The sequence below is a fragment of the Silene latifolia genome, chromosome 10 (assembly GCF_048544455.1).
Source record: "Silene latifolia isolate original U9 population chromosome 10, ASM4854445v1, whole genome shotgun sequence".
Lineage (NCBI taxonomy): Eukaryota > Viridiplantae > Streptophyta > Magnoliopsida > Caryophyllales > Caryophyllaceae > Silene > Silene latifolia.
Window position 1 is genome coordinate 140,154,311 of NC_133535.1, and position 9,733 is coordinate 140,164,043.

The 9,733-nt window shown below is 36.1% G+C and overlaps 1 protein-coding gene across 1 annotated transcript; it reads right to left on the minus strand.

The window, feature by feature from the left end:
* Positions 1–612: 612 nt before the first annotated feature.
* Positions 613–5,899, minus strand: LOC141606040 (putative rRNA-processing protein EBP2 homolog). The gene is made up of 2 exons (XM_074425020.1): positions 5,765–5,899; positions 613–1,932 (listed from the first exon to the last, which is right to left on the minus strand). Exon 2 carries the CDS (start codon positions 1,907–1,909, stop codon positions 986–988), a length of 924 nt encoding a protein of 307 aa, XP_074281121.1. The 5' UTR covers positions 1,910–1,932; positions 5,765–5,899; the 3' UTR covers positions 613–985.
* Positions 5,900–9,733: the final 3,834 nt, after the last annotated feature.

The following is a 9,733-nucleotide window of genomic DNA, read 5'->3' on the forward strand; positions in this document are numbered from 1 at the left end:
AGAATTCAAGCAAGTAAAGGGAGTACCAAGTTATGAAGGGAAGGAACTAGAAAGTGCGTGCATATATGTATCCAGCTAAATCACGACGTCATTCAAGTAGAGGGTACTTCGCTTCTTCTCTATTTTTTGGCTGCTAACTTGTGAGCAAATAAATTTAAAAGATACCAAAAGAAATGCGAAAATGAATAGCGTAATTGTAATAAATACTCCGTAATGCGTACTTGTTCAATCTTTGCGTCTTTGGGGAATGAAATGTCGATTATAGAGAAAGAGAGACAATAAGGTGATCTCAACTGGACCAAGGCATGATTCGTTCCTCTTATTTAAAATATAAATGTCAATTTGACTTTTCAATTAAAATTTATAAAAAATGATATCAAGTACTAATATATACAGAGTATTAAATTTCAACTAGAACTTATTTCCTTTAAGAATATAGAAGTATGTTCGACAAATTGATACTCGTATTTCATAATATATAAATGTAAAAAAGGAACAGTCAAATGTTATCTTTACATTTTTTTTATTAAAACATCCTTATAATTCACGGAAATGTCTCTATATTCTTACGTAATGAAAACGAAATGGAGAAGAGTATAAGACTTAGTCCTCTAATGGAAAATTTCACCAGGAAAAATATATTACTCCGTACTCCGTACAACTTTACAAGTTGTCATTTTGGCATAATAAAAAAGGAAAAATCTTTACAAGTATTAGCATAACGTTTACTCTGCAGTTTGTTGAATAAATCCTTACATAACTAAAATATACTTCAAAAGCAAGTCGGAAACTGCATTCAGGCCTTGTTGCGAGAACCCCTTCTTAAAACGCTATCTGTTCTATTAAATTGCTACTAATGTTTGTAACTTCAATACTTCTAAGGGTCGCTTGGAATAGTGGTAATACAAAACGAAGACAACTTTAGTAACAAATACGGAGTATCTTAGTCAGGACTGATGAAACGAGATTAAAATCGCAAACCAACCTAAGATAACTTTCTTCTCTTTTTACCAGAATGGGCATTACTATTAAACCCTTTAAGGTCACTAGTAGTATCCGTCGTGTTCTGCTTCTTCAACCCTTTCCTACCTCCAAACCCGAACTTGGCTTCTTTCTTCTTCTTATCCGAGCTTTTCTTTTTCTTCTCGGCCAACTTCCGGCTCTTTCCACCAGACCTATCTCCAGGAGACACACCAGATGGTCTCGTACTTTTCTGGTCAAATTCAGTTTCATTCTGGACCAGCAATCCCCTTTCATCTTTATCATCGGCCATTTCATCTTTGTCATCGGCAAACCCACTTCTCTCGCGTTCCTTCCTCAATTTCTTGACAGACTCAATCTGCTCTTTTTTCTCCTTAACTTTCTCCTTTTGTTTTTCAGCTTGAACTTGTTTTGCAATCGTCCTATTTTCCTTGTCTTTTTTCCTTTGCTCTAGTTCTTCCAGTTCCTTCTTCTCCTCCAAAAGCTTCGTTTTCACACTTTCCATATGAGAATCTGATTTAATCATCACTGCGTTATAGTCAATTGGCCGGAGGTAGGGTCGACCCCGAGACTCGAGTTTTGCAAAACCCACTCTGGCTCCTTGCAAGGCTTGAGTATAGATGGCCGATTCACGTGCAAGGTCATCGTTTATGTCGACTTCATTATCCTGATCCTGATCGATCTCAACAGCAAGAGTGTGTATCCATTCCACATCCTCCGGCCACCTGATCTCATTTAGTTTATCAAGAAGACCGTCCTTGTTGTAAATAGCATTCTCTGAAGGTTCGCTTAATTTTATGCAGTCGTCTTCATCATCTGATTCAGAATCTTCATCAACTGATTCAGAATCCTGATCAGAGTCGGAAATACCGTCAAAAGTAGAGTCTAACTCCTCGTCTTCTTGTTGTTTTCTGCTAAGAGCATTCATCTATTGCTTGCCTACTACTTTACCTGAAAGAAAGGAAATGTAAGAAGTAAATAACAATGACAATGTTAGCTATTGCTCTCATGAAACTAATACAACAAAGAGAGGCTGTTTCGGATGACCACAAGTAAAATTATGTCAAGAATTGTATCGAATGACCATTACATCTTCTCAAACAAAAGAAGAGTAACCACTTCAATGAGCCTTTTTGGTTTATTTCATCATAATCCAAAATTAAAGAATAATGAATCGTCGGACCTAAAACCAACTAAGGGTCTGCAATTCTACTCCCCCCAACCAGCTTATTTCCTATTACCTTTTTAGGTTTAAACATATTTAGACATTCTGCACACAACTAATCTTTTCTCTATGTTATTTGTGTTAATTGTGACTAATGAACAAACGAGTCGTTCCTCAATTAAGTCTTTGTGAATACTAATGACTTCAAAGCAAAAAAGTTCAAAGCACCAACACACGTACAAAGTCAAATGGAGAAGCAGAGCAGTATGAAACAACTTAACAGCATGAAAGTGGTGGATCAACACAATACACAATTATTATCAATTTAATAGAGTATACGAACCTAACCGCTTGTTTAACGACATATAAATAGGATGTAACAATAGAAAGTATTGAGTATATATAGCCTACTAACTTAGTAACAAGTTAGCTAATAGGCGGTTATAAAGGTCTGTTATAAAGTAACAACCTATTCATTGTATTACTATACAAACAGAGTTAGAGGCTCTGTCATATCAACTTGATTCATAATAATAAATCAACTTTCTCTCTCAAATATATTTTCTCTCTAAAGCTATTCTATTACATCATTCATTAGAGTCTTGGATCTTAATCCTTCAATGGTGATCATACAGACTTCATATGGTATCAATCTTGGATAGATATCCTTCAGTGGTGATGAATGATGATATTGAAAGAAACCATGATTTTCAAACAACTAATAACCTAAAAGCTAGATTGCTCTGTAATCCCGCCTACATAACTTGGCAGATTGCAATTTCACTATAATAACATTGTTCTGTTTATGCAGAATACAAACAAGTGACCGAGTAATATCTCCGAACTACTTAAGGTACTCTAGAACACTGATACAGCCATCCATGAACTACAATTGAAAAGTCTATTTTCACGAAGAACAAGAACATCTACTTGTCATCGAGTTGAACACAATAACAAATGAACATATTTACCATCTAACAAACATCCAAAGATTGAATAGTCGAAAGGCTTTCACATAAATCTCATCTCCATAATAAAGCCCAAGTCTGCAAACATCATACAATAATTAACTCACCATTTCGCCAATGCGAATTCCCAACCCTCAAACATCAAGCCTAAGTCTGCATAATTGGAGGATTAACTTTCTTTTGTCATCCGCCACTCGAATTCCCAATCCTCCAACTGTCTCTTAGATGATGCCTAACCCATTATAGCCCCACATATAATTGCCAATTCAACATAACAAAAAAGATGCCGTCTTTCTCCAATAATCCTACTGAAACCGTATTAACAGCAAGACCCTATCTTTAATGAAATGAAAAGGACTTATCTTCCATTGAAATCCCAAAAATAAACCATTGTGCAACCTTGAACCTAATTTATTTATGAAGCTTACTAATTTCTATGTCAACTGAAATCCATGAAGCTAAAAAAATCCAAGCTGCACCAGCAAAACATTTACTCCCTCCATCCCTAATCATTGGGTACTTTTTTATTTTTTGCGTGAGATATTTTAATCGAAGGTAAACAGATAATTGAGACGGAGAAAGTACAACAATCGCAAAGCCCAAAAAAATCAATAAAAGTTGGCTAAATTAGCCACTACCCACGAACCTTAACAAAATAATCCTCAAATTTCACAAAGAACTACCCTAGAAATTAACAATATCAACAAAATTCAACGATCAAAACAAAAATACAATTGAGCCAAACAAACCATAATATAAAAGCATAGAAGTGTATCAGAAAACAAAGAATGAAAGAATTTGCAGCTCATTAGAGAACATGGGACAAAAAAGGCTAACCTTGGAGACAATACGAAAGAGAGATTAAGGCTGTATTGGTTTTTTGGATGATCAAAAGTGAAAACTGTGTCAAAAAATGGATCAAATGACTGTTATGTCACAAATAGAAGGAGTAACCACTTCAATGAGCCTTTTTGGTTTATGTCATCATAATCCAAGACCAAAGAACAATGAATCTTCAGAACCTAAATCAAATTAGGGTCTGCGATTCTACTCCCTCCAACCGTCCAACCAGCTTTCACTTCCTATTTCCTTTTTAGGTTTTAACATATTCATATTTTCTCCTTACAATCAATCTTTTCTCTATGTTATTTGGGATCATTGTGATTAATGACCTCACGCGTCGTTCTCAACTAACATTTTCCTCAACAACTTATTAATGTTCCAATTCTACTACCCAATGAGATAGGAAATTTATCCTTTGTCAGGCGAAGTATTACACTTTTAACACAGAGAAAATAGAGCACCACTGCAAGATAACAAATCCTGTAAAAAATAGAACTCAGCTTAAACAAAATCTTGATCAAAGAAGAACTGCTCAAAACGGTCGAACAAAAAATTGTCTACAAACAAAACTAAAAGAGCCTCACGGAAGCTATGCATATGGCTAAAATCTATAAGAACAACTATTCATAAGTTAGAACTAAAACTAGGTTCTCTAGGCTTAAGACAGGTCTGAAGTATCAAAGTTATCTAAATCAAAACATACGTGGATTGCGGTAGATTAAGTGAATATTATCATATGAGGTTACATTTCAGCCAGAACTTTATTCTTGCAAAATTTTGCTGCTTTTGGACAACTCTTTATGAATACTAATGACTTCGAAGGAAAAAGGTTGAAAGCACTAACACACATACAAGGTCAGATGCAAAGAAGCAGAGCAGTAGTTGAATCAACTTAAGTACTTAACAGCTTGAAAGTGGTGTATCAACCCAATACACAATTATTATCAAGTTAATCGAAACCATGGAGTAAGTTCCAGTAAACGGCAGGTAAGGGAGGTCAGATATATCATATATGAGCCTTTCTCCTTGTAGCAAATGAATATATTCACCATCTAACAAACATCCAAAGATTGAATAGTCCATATGAATCCTTTCAATTGTCTCGCCTGTCACATAAAAGCATCTCCCTAAGATTAACAACTACACCATGCAATCGTGCATAATAAAGCCTAAGGATGGAAGCATTGAACAATAATCAATGAGCTCAATGTCGCTAATTTACCTTACATAAAAATATTAACTTTCTTACTGTCATCCGCCACTCAAATTTCCAATCCTCCAATTGTCTCTTGGATTATGTGTGAACCATTATACCCCCATATATAATGGCCATATCCAATATACTAACAAAAAAATGTCGTCTTTCTTCGCTAATCCTACTGAAATCGTATTTACAGCAAGACCCTATTAGTAATGAACGAAAAAGGATTTATTTTCCATTAAAATCCCAATATAAACCATACTGCAACCTTGAACCTAATTTATTTATGAAGCTAACTAATTTCTATGTCAACCAAAACCCGTGAAGCTAAAATACCATGGTGCACAAACAACACATACACTCTGTCAGTAAACAAATGATTGGGACAGAGGGAGTACAATAATCGCCGAGCCAAAAATCAATCAAAGTTGGCTAAATTAGCCACTACCCACGAACCTTAACAAAATACTCTCTCAAATTTCACAAAGAACTACCACAGAAATTAACAATATCAACAAAATTCAGCAATTGAAACAAAAATACAATTGAACCCAAACAAAGAAAGAATTTGCAGCTTATTATAGAACATGGGACAAAAAGGCTAACCTTGGAGGCAATATGGAAGAGAGATTAAGGGTGTGAATGAAAACCGTGTGTTTTGTGATACTGAAGAAAACTGAGTTGCTGAAGCTGAAGAATGTGAATATGGTTTCTAAACCCTACGGGCTACAGCATAGACGCATAGTTGCTTGGCTAAGACTAGGATGGACTATGGGCCGGGTATGAATTGATAGTAGTTCTGGCCTCTGGGGCTGTTCACCAGTCTGAGACCGGACCGAACATGACCGGCTGGACCGGAAATTTGTCATTACATACCCAATTTTTCAAATTTCATTCAAAAATCTGGTCCATTAGACCGGATCGGACCCATTAAGTAGGCAAACAATATTTTTTTTAGATAATATTTTAAGAAAAAATCAAATAACATTAATTCCGATCTTTTTGATCTGGAACGGACAAACCGGGCCCGGAGTAGATTGGAAATCGAAATCATAAAAAGTGTTGTATCGGAGACCATACCGGAATTTTTAACTCTGCTTCCGGTTCGCACAGGATTTTGCACACCCCAAGTGGATAATATGCTGCAGCGCACCTGTTCCAGTTGAAGCGAGAACGGGTAGAGATTTCACTACTGTCACTGAAGTGAGTTCTTTGTGTATTAAAAATCTAACTTGTTAATCTGTTATAGAGTGGGGTCAGTTAGACCTGGCCAACGGCTCGATCGAATTCGGTTTGAATCAGGTTTTAGTTGTTCGGGCCATGCTTTTATTTCTTCTAGTGTTATGAAATTTGGGGATTTAGGGTTTCATAAGTTTAGGAGTGAATGACATGGGTGTGTTTGGGAGTAATAGAGGGAAGGGTATTATAGGCATTTTACATAAAACGTTACTTAATGAGTCGAGAAATAAGAAAAACGAGTGTCGGGGTAGATATACGGTGGTGATTGGGGAGTTTAGATGTAAGTTTGGGAGTTATTTGTAAAAGTGCAAATAATACATGATTATTTGTAAAAATACGCAAATACATGGTGGTTATTTGTAATTTTTCCTTATTATTACCGGACATACTCTTTTCACAGTTAAGAACCATATACCCACAAACTTTTATTTTATTTATTTATATCTACTTGAATTTTTTGGATCTAATTTTATTTTAATTTAGTGTTTAACTTTAGCCTCACAATTTTTTTGTGTATAAATGTTAGTTCCCATCGCTTGAATCATTGTTAATTTTTTGCATCTTCGACTAATGTCCAAATTCTAGAATCGCCACTGACAGTGGGTCCATATTAAACAAAATAAATGTTCTTCAATTATGCAAAAAGTTCTTAAATTTAGAGGTTGGTGAAAAATGACTTATTATAAGAATTTTATATGAAGTTCTTCCATTTCTATTGTTCTAGTGGTTTTAGATGAAAAATTGAGCAATTTGTGTGTGGTTCTTTGTTTGTAAAAAGTTAAGAACTTTCTACCTCTTATTCATCTTGTATCCATGTTTGAATATTTTGGTGTGATTTTGTGGTTCATATGATGTTGGATAGGGTATCATTGTTGGTTTTAATGTTGGTGGTTCTTTGTTCCAAATGTCTGTTGTTGCACACTTATTATTAGATATAATTAATTTGATAATAGTTGGCCCAAAATGACTTGATCTCGATCTCTTGCAAACCCGAAATTGGACTGGCCCCAACTAAATTACTTGAGCTGAACCCGACTCGGTTAACTCGTTTGCTATGTCTAGTTGGGATGCCACTTGAGTTACTCCCCAATAACTATTGTATCATTCATTTTTAATGAATATAATGGGATGATAGATCCGATGTTTTGCCTCTTTTAGTGGATCACAATTTCATCCTCTGTAAAGTTGTAGATCATAATTTGAGCTAAGTGTGGTATGCTCTTTTTATGTATGGTGTGTCTTGTACTGAGCTTAAAGGAAGTTTTTTGAATGATATGAAGCAGCTTTGTTTGGTTTATTCTCCGCTTTGTATGATTGGTGACTTCAACCAGATTGAACAATATTCCGACAAAATTGGCGGATCCTCCAACTTTTCTGGCTGGAATGCCTTTTTTGACTGGCGAATTAATACGCCTCTCTGTGAACTCCCTTACTCAGGCCCTCAATTTACTTGGGCAAATAAAACAGAATCCTCAAGCCTTATTTTGGAGCGCTTAGATCGTGGATATGCATCACAGGATTGGCTACTCTCTTAGTCTCTTATCCACAAGCTCATATTAATAATCTCAACACCATTTTGTCGGATCATGCGCCTATTGTCCTTGATTTATCTTCTCGAGTTATGAAACCAAAACGGCCTTACTGTGTTGATATTTGGTGTCTAAATCATTCCGAGATCCAACATCTTGTCTCATCTATTTGGAATAGTTACTCTACTTCTTCTGTTTCATCTTCAGTTACCCAGAGACTTACTCAAATCCGTACGGGTATTCTCAAATGGGTGATTCAAAATCGTCATCAGTTCATGATAGATTGGAGTTCTATTTCACAGGATTTATCTTCCTCTGCTTCTCGCATTCACTACTCCACAACTGGCTCTGCATATCTCCGTACTCTTAAAATTGCTGAACACGATGTCAATGTACAACACTCCGTCTGGAAACAGAGAGCAAAATCTGATTTTTAGTTACATGACGGCCTTCCAGCTGCATATTTTTTCAGCAGAACCAAAGCAAGACAGAAAAAACTTCGAATTATCTCCTTGAAAGATAGTACGGGCTCTTGGACTTCTTCTGAGACGGATCTCTCGCTTTTGATTAAGAATCACTTTCAGAAGTTATTTACATCTTCTCAGCAAAAACCCTCTTTCTCCGAACTTGAAGACCTAGCCTTTCCTCAGTTAGATAGCTTCCAGCAAGCTTATCTGTCAGCCCTTCACTGTATCTGATGTCAAAAAGGCTTTTTTTTATGTGAAGCCTGACAAGTCCTCGGGCCCTGATGGTTTTCCACCTAAGTTCTACCATCTCTTCTAACACATTATAAATAAGGACATCACATCTGCCATTCTTGGGTTTTTGAACAACGACCTTCTCCCTCCAGCCTGGAATAATACGCATATTGTTCTTATTCAAAAGATTGCTAATCCAGACTGTATTTCCCAGTTTCGTCCGATCAGTCTTTGTAATGTCATTTACCGTGTTGCCGCAAAATGCATTGCTCTCAAGCTCCGCAAGATAACTGATAGTATTATCGGCCAAAATTAAAATGCATTTCTCCCTGGACGGCTCATCAGTGACACTGGTTTTCTTGGTCACGAACTTCTTTCTTATATCAACCAACGTCGACGTGGCAACCGTTGCTTTGGCGCGATCAAGTTAGATATGAACAAAGCATTTGATAGAGTATCCTGGCCCTTTTTGTTCCATGTTCTTAAGCGGTATGGTTTTCCAAAAGCATTCCGAAAGCTTATTAAATCTTGCGTCAGAACGGTCTCTTTACAGGTGCTCATTAACGGCACTCCTTCTAGTCGTATTTTTCCTCAGTGTGGCTTGCGTCAGGGTGATCCCATTTCACCTTACCTTTTTATTCTCTCCATGGAGATCCTTTCTCTTATGATTATTAAGGCGGAATCCCATAGGACTATTGAAGGTATTAAGCTCTCCAGAAATAGCCCTTCCATTTCTCACTTACTTTACGCTGAGACCATCCTCAACCATGAGGATAACATTCCTCACAAAATTGAGGAAGAAGAGTTGAGGAGCAAACATAGCTTCCAACCATGATTATTAATCCTCAACAAATTGAGGAATCAAGCAATCAGCGACAAAGCAAGGATACAAACGCTGAGCATGAAGGGCTCATGTGGACCATCTTTCATTTTTTTTATTGCTTTGTAGTACATACACATTAAATACATACACATTTAACTAGTGTTTTTTTGTCCATATTTTTAACTTATTTCTTATTTTTGCCAAAACTTGATATCTAATTATTTTTTTACAAAAAAATAATTACACTATAGTTCCTATTTTTTTTCTCTACAAATAGGTAGTAATA

Excerpts from the sequence above, each read along its gene's own strand:
- LOC141606040 (XM_074425020.1), bottom strand. The coding sequence starts at position 1,909 with ATGAATGCTCTTAGCAGAAAACAACAAGAAGACGAGGAGTTAGACTCT.